General features: G+C 37.4%; 1 protein-coding gene across 1 annotated transcript in view; it reads left to right on the top strand.

The window, feature by feature from the left end:
- The first annotated feature begins 441 nt into the window (after nt 1-441).
- Nucleotides 442-15022, top strand: part of PDPK1 (3-phosphoinositide dependent protein kinase 1) — a 23402-nt gene continuing 8821 nt past the window's right edge. The window contains 5 exon segments of the mRNA XM_008946948.1: nt 442-468; nt 7506-7775; nt 12244-12286; nt 12457-12594; nt 13803-13947. Coding sequence (XP_008945196.1) covers nt 442-468; nt 7506-7775; nt 12244-12286; nt 12457-12594; nt 13803-13947 — 623 coding nt within the window.

The following is a 15022-nucleotide window of genomic DNA, read 5'->3' as shown; positions in this document are numbered from 1 at the left end:
GCCAGTGTAGTATTCAGTTACAATATTTTTTTTTTTTTTAACTTATTCTTTCCTTTCAATGAATGAATGTCAAGTATGGTTCTTCAAAGCACTTGTAAGTTTTTTCTTAGGTTTCAAAATCTGAAAGCATACTTCTGTTTTCCTTACTTTTCCAGTCTAATGGTATTCCCTCCTGATTAGGGGGGATGCATCCTCTTCTATCAGGCTGAAAGTGTGAGCAGGGTACATGTTTTTAAATACCCCCCAATTACTATGGTGTGGTGGTGTGTGGATTTTTTTTTTTTTTTTTTTTTTTAATGTGGCTGCATGTATTTGAGTGTCAAAGTTAATGTGTTAAGTGGGTGAATGGTTTACTAGTTGTGTAGTGCATGCAGAAGTACTGCTGAGGCTTGGTTTGATCCGAGTTTTGCTCTGTCTGTCACATGCTTGATTTTTGTTATAATGACGAGATAGTCTGAGAACCAGCTAGTGACTCTCTTTAAGGCATATGAATGGATTCTCTCTTTTTCTTTGGGCAAATGTTTGAATTCCTTAAAGATAATGTTGGGAAATAGATGTGTTACCAAGTTCTTTAAGTTATCTCACAAACTTCTGAACATATATAAGTGGAAATTGGCATGCCATGGATTTTCAGAAATTATTCAGTATATTGTTTCTTGCTATATATGCACATGTACACTTGGTTAATGGAGAGATGATGTTGTTGGTCACTTTGCAGAAAGTCTCACGGTCCATTTTTAGACAGAAGTCCAGAGCATAAACAGACATGAGCATAGGAGTATGAGAACTGATGTTCACTGCAGTTTGTGAGAACACACCATCTATGACTGTTGTGGGTTGCCTTCATTCGTGGCAGTCACTGCTGAAACAGTGCACAGACTTTACTAAAGGAAAGCTGGTGTTGGATATTGATAGGCATCACATGATGATGATTATGCTTCCTGCAAACCACTCCTGGATAAGATTGACAAATCATGGGATGTATCACCTGTACTGTGCTTTCTATGCTTGAAGGTGAGGCTTTTGCTTGGATTTTGTTGTTCTGTGAATCAGTGTTTTTGTATCTGATGTTTCTTGTAGCTGAACTGCCCAGCTTTTGCCTGCGCTCTATTAGGTACTATGAGGAATAGTTTGAGGACTGTATGTTCATCTTAGTATCTGACCTGATGACTTGCTTTTTTTTCATTTGGAATATGGTGGAACTTACAGGATGTGTTACACTCGAGCCTTTGAAGCAAAGGCTGTCACACATAGGCATTGGAGAACCTGGAGAAAGTAAACTTTCTCATTGTGGAATATGAAGGGGGAGGAGGCCAGTGGGAAAGCTGTGCATAGTATCCTCTAATTCCTGTGCTCTTTTTCAGGTACAAGATGTGTGTCAGATGAAGTTGTTGCATCTTTGTCAACCCTCTAAAACACCAGTGTGTCACAAAAAGACTATTAAATGTGACTACATAGCTGTTCAGCTTTTCCCTTTACATTTTGCAGATAAATCCTTAGAAAACCCACATTATGAAGCAATAAAAATTAACCAGCAGTAAAAAACAATGTCAGAATAATAAAAATAATTTACAAAATCTCTGAGGCCAAGTCTAAGTTAAACTGTCCTTAGGAGACTCTCACTATTGATAAATAGTAGCAGGTCAGATTTATCTCTGAAACTACAAAACACCCGTCCAGTGAAAGCGATTACCTTCTGTCCATGTGAAATAAAGGCCTTTATTCTTCTTAATTGCGCAGATGAACAGATAGACTTCATATTTGTCCTTGAAGACAAGTGTATTAATTTGGATGTTGAATCTTAGATTCATAGATTTTTTTTTTGGATGATCTTCCTGTTTATGTATCAAAGGGCTATGTTTGGCAGACATGCAAAGGCTGTGATTGGATACTAGGACAGCAGGGGGTGTCTTATCCTGTAGTATCTGCTTTGAAAACCTCTCAAATTCTATTTGCAAGTGAAAAGATTAATTCATGGATATCCTAAAGTGCTACTGTGTTGCTATCTGAATCCTCTCATTTCTTAAGCAGACTTTGCAGATGTAGGGCATATGTGTTTGTATTGTTTGTCTTCATGATCGTATGTGAACTTTTTATCATAATTTAGTCTAACACTTATGACATACACCATTCAGTAATTCCTGTATCCCATAAGACTTGTTCTGAATTTCAGGTGATGCTAATTTTGAAAGTTCTGTATTTTCTGATACCACAAGGCTAAAACGGTCAGAATTATTAATAAAGAGATTCCAGGACCTTACTCTCGTCAGTTGATTAGATGTTTTTGCAGGAGTGCAGTGTGTTGATTTTCTCCTGAAACTGGTTTGATTTGGTATTCTCCTTAACGTTTGTGCAGTCCTAGTAGCAGCAAGACCTTGTTTCTCCTAGTTGATGCTTTCTAGTTCTGGACTGGCTTAAGTTCTTTGTTCACTTGTTTCCCACCGCTATGCCTAAGTTCATGGTCAATATTTTAATTTGTAGTAGTGTTTTAATAAAGACCAAAGTAAGAGCTCACTGTCTTATGTACCAAAAGCTGTAGATTGCTCTAAGTAAGAGCTACACTTTTTTTTTTTCCAAATGTGTAGTTGTTTGTGGCGTTTGTTTGTGGTTTTGTTTGTTACACAGACACACAGAGTCAGTCTTCAGATTTATGCAATTACTCTTTTTCTTTCAGCCTTTTTGGTTTGAGGGTTGTCGCAAACTGGTGCCAAAGGTTGTCAGTCCAGAGTAATTGTGTCCCAGCCCTGCAAGGGGAGGGGGGAAAGGTCCTCCGGTCAGTATTGCAGGATCAGAAGGCAAAAGAAAAAAAAAAATGGTTCTGTTTGCCACAATCGGGGCCAATCCAGATGTTAACTGGGAGAGCTCCTTGTTTGGGAATGTGTAAGTTGTTTAAGAATTTAACCGGATTAACTTAGAATATGCCCTATATTCATTTTCCTCAACAGTATTCCATATTTCAGAGGTTATGTAACGCCAAGTCAAATGTTTTATGGATATTTATCTGCATTATTTCGTTTGGTCGAGCTGTAATGCAGTTCACCATAAAAAACATTTCATAAGAGTGTTGTGACAATGTTCTGGCTTCTACCATCTCATCAGCATTGTTTATAGTCAAAACAAATGTACCAGTTGAAGTGTGGATCTCATGTTGCTTTGTGTAAATAATACTTTCTATTAGCAAGGTCTGCTTCTAAAAAAATTGGTCTTATAGGTAAGTGTTAGCCCTATGTATTAATGCAGCAAAATTTGCCCTATGTTAGCCCTTACTGCAGCAAAAGATTCAGTTAATACGATCATCAGTCAGACTCAGCATTATCAGACAGGTGATAGGTTAAGACCCTATTCATACTATCTTTGTAACAGAAATGAAATCTTGCTAGTAGTTTCACGGGTAGCAAAGATATTCTGAGCCATCTTCAGGGTTCAGTATTGTGTCAGTTAGGATAGAAGTAAAATATACTGGAAGCTTCAGAAGGCCCAGACTCCACAAGTATTCTTTTTGATAGTGTTGATAGGACTGTATCAGCAAAGCAGTGTTACAGATTTTTGGAAAAAGCTAGTACAGATGCATTCGTGATTGTACTTGCTTTAGAGCAGTGTGGTATTTGTTTGAATACTGTGTGCTTAGATATATTAAAATCTATTAAAAGTTGTAGTGCTATTGTCAAAATGCTGAATTGAAAAAAAATACTCCAAAAGGTATAGGTCCTTTAGATAGCTTGGAGTTTTGCCTGAGACTGGTTTCTCATACAAAGGAGAATGAGGAAGGTGTAAAAGGAAAAATGCGGTGGTGTGTAGTGGGATTTTTGCATAGGTGGAAGTTTTCTTTTAAAGTTTATTTCTGCTGTTTGCAGGCAAGGGGGAAAAAGTTTAAGGAGTTACTTCACATGGTATGTAAATAAAAGGAAGCTTGTTTCTAGTGATTTAGGAAAATTAGTTAGTGAAGATTTTGGTACATTTGTTCTTTCTAATTCCACTCACCTTCATCAGGTTTGTTATTTACTTCCTCATTTGGTTTTAAAACTCACAGTATGTTGCACTAAGAAGGAAACAATTTCTATATGAAAATAAATTAGAAACAGCACCACTAAGGGATGGGGAAAGTAGATAGTGTAAGAGACTACTTTTTAGAAGAATAGATAGAATGATCATATCGGTGGTTACTAGTGTGGTCCACAATGATCCATGACATGCAATAGGTATGTTGTCATAATGTGAGCATCTCTGCTTTCACTGTCTTGCCAGCTGAGAAATGTTGGTAATTAGTGGAAGAAGAGCATCCTCAAGCTTCTAAGAAGTGCAGATGCAGGTTAGAAGGTTTTTTAATTCTTCAGTGACTGATTTCATATCTGACCAAGAAAATCTGTATCAAGCAGAAGTTTAAATCTGATTTTTTGAAAAAGTGGCTGTGTGAGGTTAGACCTGGTGAGCTAGCCTGTGTTCTCTCTGGCATATGTGAATATGTGTAGAAACATGTAGAGTGTCTGCAGACGTGGTTTTGAGTCTTTCAAAATTAAACTGAGAAGATAAATAATACAGGACAGAAATTACTACACAAGGATACGTGGAGTATGGAGAGACAAGTGTAGAAGTGATGTTTTCTAGGAATGTTCAGGTGCAACATACCTAGTTGTACAGTTCTGTCATTTCTTAGGTAACTGATACTTTATTGCATCTTCCTCTGCCCTTAATCTTGACTTTGCTTTGAGAAAGTCAGGGGATGAACTGACGTTATACTTTGGCTAGAAATAACCTCTTTCTAGCCAAGTATAGTGCTTTACTCTTGCCTCTTCTTCCCTTAGGACCTTTCTATATTTGATATTCATTGTGACTTAGTTTCAGAAACTATGCAGAGAAATAGATGGCATCCAGCACCCCCGCCCTCACCTCCCTCCCTTTCTCTGTGCTCTCTGGTGCTTTTGTGGGTTGGTTGGTTGGTTTGTTTGTTTGTTTGTTTTCCTAGGTGATCTTGCTAACTGCGGGATCTAATGCATCTGCCACAGTGCTGCTGCTTTATTTACCTGTAAACCCTCAGTTTCTCTGGAATAGCCTGAGTGGAGCCAGTCCATGGCTAAATCTGAACGTTTCGTCTCTGTGAACGTGCCTTATATTTCAGTTAAGGGGATATTTCCTATGTCAGCGTCACTTCAGTTGTTGAGCAGTCATGCTTGTGTCGGTGTCACTGTGCTCTAGATAGGAGAGAGTACAATCTTTTTTTAATTCTAGTTACTGTGTATCTCTACATAGGCTGCTGCTAGTCGTCTGAGGGAAAGGTCATTTTGGCTGGGCTATGAGAATGTTAGGGACAATAGCTAGTCTGGGAAAGATGTCAGCTGAAATATCTGTATAGAAGGCATAAAAGGAACTGTGACCTACAGCACACCTACTCCAATGTATATGTGCTGTTTTCATAACAATATCATCAATATATTTTCTTTTAAGGGAAGAATGCTGCATAATTGATTGTGAGTAGGGGCAGGTACTGCTCTCTGGAGAAGTTAGTGAACTTTTGGAAAAACAAAATTCTCTCATCTGTATCCAGGTCTTAGCCCAGCTTCATCCATCTTTTGTCCAAACAAAAGCTATACGTAATATAGCAAATAGCTGTCATTACAGGCAGACTCCTTATCAGTCTCCCCTGTTGCACAAAGCTCAGACAAAAGTCTAATGAAAGGAGATGTTACATGTTCTTGGTCTGTCACCCTATCAGTGTGGTTATAGCTCTCGGAGAAATTCTGTGGAGCAATAGAGATGGCACTCAGATTGGAAAGGGAATCTTCCCTTATGCTTCTTGGAAGATACTTTTAGAACAATTGTTAGTAGTTAATTTTCAGTATCGTGGGAATTGATATTTATATATCAGTCATGGAGTGTGGAGAAAATGGAGCATTTTAGCTGTACTCTTCTTGACCTTGTTAGCTTTGTCTCAATTTAGAAAGTGTGCGTTTGCCTGCTTTGAAAGATGTGTGTCTTGTTCTGTAATTCTACTAAGTAACTAAGTAAAAGATATTTCTGAAATGCATTTTATTTTTGAAAGACACCTAGCAGTAAATAAAGGCTGCTTTTCCCCACTACGTAGAGCACAGCCAAGAGAGTAATTGCTAATTTGAGTTAGGTGCTTTAAGCCTATTCACATGGTTGAATGCAAGTCCAACTCCCTTCTAAAGTGGTTTCTGATAGAAATGCAGAAAATTGTTCTGGATAAAATTGAAATTAATGAGATAGGCATTACTTCTGACAAAACCAATTTTTTATTTGAACAGCGACATGAGGTATGTTACAGACTAGGTCAGGGTTATGTAATACATCTGTTTTCAGGTTAGGAGATTTTCATTAAGTTGTGATTTCATTGTGCTGGATGTATGTTAGAATATCAAGATTAAAAAATAACGTTTAGACAATTTGGTGTTAATTTTCCTAAATATTCCCTGTTTGCAAACATTTTGGGTTTTGTTGTTAGAAGTAGTTCAGCAGAACTTTCCTGTTTTTCTGCATTTTCTGGCCATTTTCAAGTAAAACATCTGAAGCAGACACCTGACATACTAAGGGAGTTATATTACCAATGGGGGTGAAAAGCAACTTGGCAATTTTCCTTGGTCTTTCTTGGGAAGGATTGATAGAAGAGTACCAAATGATGATTTGCATTGTATACTACAAGAATCACTATGTGGAGTGTTATCATCTTGTACTCTATCTTCTGGGCTGAATCTCTCTCTTTTTTTTTTTAATTGGCATGTCTTTGTCTGACTGTATTTACAATTTAAATAGTGTAGTCTCCCTTGTTTTGAAACTTCTTGGACTAGGTCATTCTTCAAAAAAGGTATTAGATATTGCTGATTATTAAAGCCTCCAACTGTTCTGCTTGTTTGTATGTTGTCTCTTTTCTTTCTGTCCTTCCTCAAAGTGTATTAAAGAGAAATACTATTGGAGAAATTGAGATTCCAAGGAAAAATGTAAGAATGTATCCTTTGTTTCTGCTGAGGTTTTTATGCTTCACTTGTTCATTTGCAGTTCATTGTGACTAGGGTCTCTAAACTCACGTTCCTTGTGAATACAGATGTTCATTGCATAACTAGATAGATCTTTTAGTTTCAGGAAGACTATTACTTGTTAAGAGTGGATGGATGGCTCCATCTCTAAGCATGAAATAAAGTTTAAAAGTAATGTTATTTGTAGGAGAAAACACTGTGAAATTGATACCTTGTTAAGGAGCATTTTTTTTTAGTTTGGAAAAAGGCATTCTTCAATTAAAGTGTTCAGACTTTTGAGTTACGGCTCTATGTTTGTGGGCAGCATGACCTAAACAGAGTTGCTTAACAAATTAAGAGCTGTCATTTCCAAAATAAATACTAACGTTCCCTCCTAAAGATGTTTTAACAATAAGCCTTTCAAAGAGGACTTTATGTGGTGCTCATAAGGAAATCATATACATGCAGTGCTCATATATAATGCTCCTACGCGTTAATTTGAAGGTCTAGGAATCACGATTTCATTTCTCTTTTCAGTATGATGCTGTTCCAATCCAGCCTAGTGTGGTATTATGCTCCTGTTCATCCCCATCAATGGTGAGGAACCAAGCAGATTCCAGCACTCCATCTGTCATTTCCACCTGTGGCAGCAGACAGGGGTCTAACATGGAGGGCACTGCAGCTGAATCCAGATCTAGTTCAAACTCCTTGCAGCAGCATACAGCACAGCAGCCTCCACAGCCTCGAAAGAAACGACCTGATGACTTCAAATTTGGGAAAATCCTGGGTGAAGGATCTTTTTCAACGGTAACTTTACCTTTTATAAGAAGTGCCAAATATCTTTGATAAACTTCAAAATTTGTTGTAATGTTGCCAGTATTTAGATCTGGAGAGAACAGCTTGATTAGTAAATGAGCGAGACAGTGGATTCAAGTTTAACTACTAAAATTAAGTGTTGTACTAAATGTGTGCTGATTTTTTAAGTACCTTTTAAGCTCATCAGAGGTTGCATTGTATTCTAATGACTTGATGCTTGGCTTTTTAGGAGACACTGCTTTCTAATAAAAGTGTGATAGCATAGTGGGCTATGTTAAAATTTTATTATATAAAGGATTTTAACTGGGCTAGGAGTTTGTCATGGTAGAAACTTTTACATGATGTCCTGACTGTGGCAGGTGCTATTGCCAGATGCTTGCACAAGAAAGTACAAACTGATATTTCTCCAATATTCTTTCTCAGCCTCTAGTGTCATGGCCCTCATGGACTTCACAAGCCATAGTTGGTATCTTTGTATTCTGTATCCTAAAATGGAATATTTCCAACTTCCTTGTCACATCCATGCCATTGCACAAGAATTAATTATTTAAGCGTTATCTCAAAGAAGCTATGAAACAATTAATACTTTCATTTAATACTTTTGTATTTGCCCTATTGTAACACAATAAGTAATGTTTCTGTATCTTTTTCACATAATTTGTTGTGTATACCTTTTGGTTTTCGGTCTCCTAATGTTAGGTTTTTCTGGTGGTTCTTATATAGTCTATTGCAGTGTTCAGGAGGCAGGCCTTTAGTAGTCCTCAGTAGTTAGCACTTAAGTACATAGTTTGCAATTTGCACGTTTCCCTAATGAATGCAACAGACTTGTTGCTTCTTGGGTGTACCAGAACACTCTGCTTCAGTGAGATACTTTTAGTTTTGGCTTGTGGTCTCTGAAGGTCAGCATCATGTTCCTTGTATAAATAAAGAAATTCATGGGGCCTAGCTCAGGTTCTGAATAAACTTATGTTCCTCATTCTGCTACCTGTTCACTGGTAGAGGATCTAAAGTCTAGGTAGCTCAAATGCATTTAGAATGGCAGCAGAAGAGACTGAATACCATGACAGTGTTAATCCCTACATAGCCTTGTTCTTTAGAGTTTTGTCTGTTGCTTCTTCTGTCAACCTTAGCAGTTCTGGTCTGTTGCTGCAGTGCTATGACTTTAGAAACTGATCAATAGTTTTAGGGATGTATTTTATAAAGCTCAGACTGCACGGAAGATATTTGAGTCTCTCCAGGGAACCAAGGTTGGAGGTTCCACAGCCTCTCTGGGCAACCTGTGCCAGTGCTTGGTCACCCTCACAGTAAAAAAGCATTTCCTGATTTTCAAATGGAACATCTTGTGTTTGACCCACTGCTAAAAAGAGCCCAACTCCATCTTCTTTACACTTTCCCTTTTGATATTTATATACATTGGTGAGATTGCCTCTGAGCCTTTTCTTCTCTAGGTTGAGTAATCCCATCTATCTCAGCTTTTCCTCAATTGAGAGGTTCTACATTCCATTAATAATCCTAGTGGTCCTTCTCTGGACTCTCTCCAGTAGCTCCATGTGTCTGTTTTAGTGAGGAGCCCAAAACTGGATAAAGTACTCCAGGTGTGTTCTTAGCAGTGCTGAATAGAGGGAGAGGATCACCTCCTTCAGCAGCCTGGCAACATACCTCCTAATGCAGCTCAAGGTACCATGCGCCTTCTCTCCAGGAATGGGAACATTGCTGGTTTATGTTCAGATAGGTGTCCACCAGGACCCCTTAGTCTTCTGCAAAGGTGCTTTCCACCCCAAACCACCAGTATATACTGGTCCATGGGATTATTCTACCCCAGCAGTCTGCAGGCCAAAAAAAGGGCACTGCGTGAGATTCCTGTCTGCATATTTCTCCAGTCTGTTGAGGATGCTCTGGATGGCAGTACAAGCTTCTGATGTATTAGCACCAGAGCTCTTGATCTGTAGAATGTGTGTCTTCGTGTTGTTACCAAAACATCTTGTTAAAGAGCATGTGCTTTGTTCTTATTACACGTAGTTGTAGATTCGGTGATCTGATGGTACTTCCCAAGATCTTCATCAATATTCTGACTGAAAAGTGTTCATCTCAAAAAGCAGGGGTCTGCAAATTACCATGCCTCCAATGACAGCTTCAGATTAAAAAAAAAAAAGTTAAAATAATTTACTCAGGGTAATAATGAATATATTCAATTTTATTGGAATTCTATTAAGATATCACAGATTCTACCTGGTGAATGATCTGCCCTTGAGATTTTTTTCTTCAGAACATTCTGCAATAAAACATTCTTCTGGAACTGGTCTTGGACCCATGCTTGATATGAACAGATACACAAATGTAAGGCCGCCTACTTGTTGCTCTTGCTCTTTTACAGTAATGAAAATCTACAGCTTCAAGCTCTGCTCAGAATAGTATGAGCTATGTGGTGGCAGAATTATAATTCTCATGTTTAGGTAGGCATGTTGTCCTGCTTACAACCTCCTGTATGTCTGGTACATATTTCCCTCCCCACTTTGGTTTTGTCTCTACCTATGAACTAACTCTAACTTCTCTTAAAAAGCAGAGGAGCTCTGAAGAACTTACGAGTATCTGACTAAAACCAGTTCTTAAAGGCAGCTTCATCTCTGTCAGTCTTAAGTACTTTTTCAAGTTCAGAGTTGGGCTTGGCCATGATGTCTGCCAATTATGTTAGCAATTATTTCTGCCTTTGTAGTCTGTGTTGAGAGTTCTCTTCTTACCTCACCTTCCTCCATTCTGGGGCATTTAACTACATTTCTTAACTTACTGTTCTCTGAATTTGCAAGTCACATGCTCTGTGAATGCTCTTTTAAAAGTTATCTACGTAAGGTCTAACTCCTTTCTATAGAATTCACATTCCTTATTGATATTGAGGTTACCCAGGTACTCAGGCTAGGAGGTGAATACGCAGTCCTGTGTGCTTTGATACTGACCAGCTGAGCTCTATGTAGGCATGTGGGTAATAAATCTGAAATCTAATGGTAAGATTTGCTATCATGTCTGACGGGAGGAGAGTCAGTCTTTGGAGCCATATAGATTAATTCAGGTTTGAGAGTTATCAGGCAACTTACATTTTCACATCTGTCAGTTGATCACTTCTGCCCTCTGACTGTGGATTCTGTGTGTATCTATAGGCAAGATTGCCTATTGGATTTTTGTTTTACTGATGGCACTGAATTTATTTGTGAAAATGTAGAATTTCAAAACATGGAAAGTGATCGTTATATATCTGGGTATTTAACAACTGACTTCTAAAGTGACGTGCTTTGGGTAGCTGTAATGGTAGACTTCATTGATGAAACCTGACAACAAAAAATAGAAGAGTTAAGAACATTCCCCTTTGATTGCACAGCTTTAAACCTGTATACACAAGAAGGGTCTCAAAAATTCCATATGCAGAGATGCAGCTTGTAACATACTGGTCATTTCTAGTAGAAGTTTTCAATTTTCTAATACTGAAGGAGTGCAACTGCGTGCACTTCGTTCACCTGAAAAAGTGCTTTATTTAGTAGCTTTTCCTGAAGTTCTTAACATTTAGTATCAGATGTATGTAATAATATTTAGGAATACTCTGTTGTAACTGATTTGACAAGGGGTTAGAATATATTGAGAAGTGAATTAGAAGTAATCCTGGTGCAGTGACTTAAAAAAAGCAATGTTGAGACTAGAAAGGTGTTGAAATGAATGTAAACTTAAAAATGAGGAAAACTCATACTTTAGCCGTCTAGTGTTACAAGGTTATTGCTCAGATTCATGCAAGAGGACTATTCCAATTGTCTTACAAGTTGCCTTTTATAGAAGTTGCTTCCTGAAGGTGAGCTTTAATGTGTGTTACTTCAAAAGCATTTATCTTTAAAAATGTAGAACTGCTTGCCTGAAATTTATCCCTTGCTTCTGTAACTGGAAATATCTCATTCCCTTTCTTTAAACCTTTTTCCTAACCAACTGTAAATAGTTGAAAGCTCTGTCTTTCTTCTTATTTTCCATCTTTCAGATAAATATTGTCTTCCAATCTTTGCCATTTGTGGTAAGAAAAAGTACTGTGACAAATTTTTATAAATATTCCTCAGTGTACTACTTGCTTTTATCTTTTTCCCTTTAAGAAGACTAGGCAATTAACCGCGATTTATAGTAAAATCTTCAGAAATCTCCTGGAGGAGAAAAACAAACAAAATCCAAGCCACCAGACAAACCCAGTGGTTACCCAGCCAAGGGTATCAGTCTTTTAGCAAAATAAGCATTGTTATGCTGAGCTGAACTTCTGTAGGAGTCTTGCTGAAGCCAGCATAATATGAGCACATAGTTAATGTTTTGCTGTTTAAAGTTGTGATAGCTTTTTTTGGACAGTCAGTATTCTGAATACTCATTGAAGCACCAGAATCAATGTTGGTATATGTCTTCAGTGAATAGTTACAATATATTTTCTCTCCTCTGGCAACAGGTTGTCTTGGCTCGAGAATTGGCAAGTTCTAGAGAATATGCCAGTAAGTATTGAGTCCTTCAACATGAACTTCTAAAAACTGCAATTTTAATGTAGTTAGAGAATTAGTGGATTTATGATAATTTTATCTAAGCAAAAGTAGCTCAAAACAAATTACTTAGATGGCCGTCATTTGGTTGTACAGCCTGTATTTTCATTGTCTTTTTCCTTCAGTTAAAATTCTAGAAAAGCGTCATATCATAAAAGAAAACAAGGTGCCATATGTGACACGGGAGAGAGATGTAATGTCCCGTCTGGATCACCCTTTTTTCGTGAAACTCTACTTCACCTTTCAGGATGATGAAAAGCTATGTATCCTTTGCTTTTTAAAATCTGCTGTAACAGTTTCATAAAAGTTTCTTTTGGTTCCTTTGTTTAACAGGAATGGTGAAAATAACATATTTAAAATATCTTAGTTTGCAATGCAATTTTTGCAGTTGTGCTTTTCACAGAAATTAAGCAAATAAAATGAGTGTGACCCCTCAAAAGGAAAAGTAGATGACTTGTGGGACAGGGGAGATGGATAAAAATAACATATATTGTCCATGTGGTAAATGCTGAAGGATGACTTGCAACAATCTGAATTTAAATGACATTTTAAATAAAAAATGAAAAATAGAGGGGTGTATTTAGAAAAGTTTTATTTCTGATTTATACAGTAAAATGTCATAATACCAGTGTTTAACATAGGGATCACTGGCTATACTTCCTCCTATTTCTTATTTGAACAGCTAGATCTGTTGAAATTGTTCTAATGTAAAAGTACATACAGAATAATCTGAATGATAGAAAGCTGAAACTCTTCTGTTTTGGGTCCCTGTTTCCCAAGTTCTCTCTCTAGCAGTAATTGCAAAGTGCAATTTAATCTTAAAAGCTCACTGGTTTGCAGTTGGGTTTTTCTGTTGTTCTTCTGAGGAAATTGTTAATCGTGTGAACTGCATCCTAAACTTCCTGCTTCAAATTGTCTGTTGAAGGGTAAAAGGAAGAGACGGGTCTGTTTCTGGGGTCAGTAAGTGGTGGATTTTCAGAGGCTGCTGACCGTGTTCCCGGGCCATGTGTCAGTCCTGTACATGCACAGGTGCACTAAGGCAGCTGCAGGGGCTCACTGCTGTAGGGTGAAGGTTTGCCCGTTGAGCACTGAGCTGACTTTGACACTTCCCAGATGATGGGACAAGTTTAGACTTAGATTGAATTCTAGCTATAACTGTAAATAGTTTTCTTGGGGGGCAATCATGTATGCAGTTTAAATGAATTATTCGGGTGTGTGTCTGGGAAAAAACCCTACAAATTTAACCCTTTATGTAGTCCTTGCTATGCTAAGAAATTGGGATGTATGTCCTAGGTTGTTGACATAGTTAAGAAATTGTTTTGGATTGCTACTGTGAGAAGTTTCAAATCAAGCATCCATTTCTTCCCCATTATTCATGTATTTTTAGTAGTATTCTTGTCTTAGGAACGAGGTGTGAGGATTTTTGTTTCAGAATGATTTTGTGATAGACCTTAACTATACTTACATTCAGATTTTGGGCTTAGCTATGCTAAAAATGGAGAGCTGCTAAAGTATATACGCAAAATTGGCTCATTCGATGAGACCTGTACCAGGTTTTATACTGCTGAAATTGTATCAGCCCTGGAGTATTTGCATGGGAAGGGAATAATTCACAGGTAATACAAAGTTGAGAACAATGTGTGCTTGATTATGCACAAGATTTTTTTTTCTAGAAATGTTCTTTGTGAAGCCTAAAGCAAACGTGGATTTTATGGAAGGCTAATGAGAACATGATGGCATTTCATTAGCATGTTGTTAACATGAGAAGCTAAACAAAGTTTAATAGAGGCAATCTCTATTATTAGAGCAACTATTCTAGTGGGAAAAAGTAAGGAAACTTTTGGGTTTAGAATTACCATTACCAGAAGCTTGTCTTTTTAAAACTAGATTGGTTTATCTAAAAAGGGAAACTGACTTTTTGTTTAACTTTGATTTTTCTTTTTTTGTCTGTGGTGTTAAGTACCAAAAGTGACTAGAATTCTGCTGGTGTGTCAATTAGTGTTCAGCATGTCATCAAGAAAAGTAAAATTAATTTACAACAATTTTCGCAATCTGAACAATAATTAGGTAAATGGTTAAATTTAGCGAAATTTTTAATAGGGCCTTCGTAGTTGCTCTTGATGTAATTATACTGTCTGAGTAGGCATGTTTTGTCATTCACGTTTATTTAACAAATAAAAGTTGTAAGTGTGAGAAATCTGAGCCACAGAACTTCTTTTTTTGGTAAGACGTCTGTTTTGTTTGTTGGTTCCCAAGCAGTTGTTAATGGAATGGTAGATACTAGTTGAGAAAAAGCTGGCTGATTGTACCTCCTGATAGCATTATAACTTCTTAAAGTTATATTTAAAAGGACAAAATATTTTCCTAATAATTTTCTGTGAAATAACTTGGAATAAAATCTAAGGGGGCTGTATGTGGAGACTACTGAAAGCATAACTTTTTCTATGGGGAAATTACCATTCAAGAACTCCCAGTTTCACTTTGATTATATAGCTCATGTGTTAGGTTGGGAGAATGGTTATAAAATTAATATAGTGGGATAGTTATTACTAAGCCTATACAGGAAATCTTGTGTTATAAAAGAGCTGCCTTATATTTGTGTTCTGGTTCTGTGTAAAAAGCGCTTCAGGGCAGGGCCCACATGGAACAGAACTGTGTGCTACCCCCCCCCCCCCAGAGAGAGACAGAGGT

Source organism: Merops nubicus, unplaced genomic scaffold (genome assembly GCF_000691845.1).
Source record: "Merops nubicus isolate BGI_N331 unplaced genomic scaffold, ASM69184v1 scaffold22649, whole genome shotgun sequence".
Lineage (NCBI taxonomy): Eukaryota > Metazoa > Chordata > Aves > Coraciiformes > Meropidae > Merops > Merops nubicus.
This window is presented reverse-complemented; position numbering and strand designations above follow the sequence as displayed.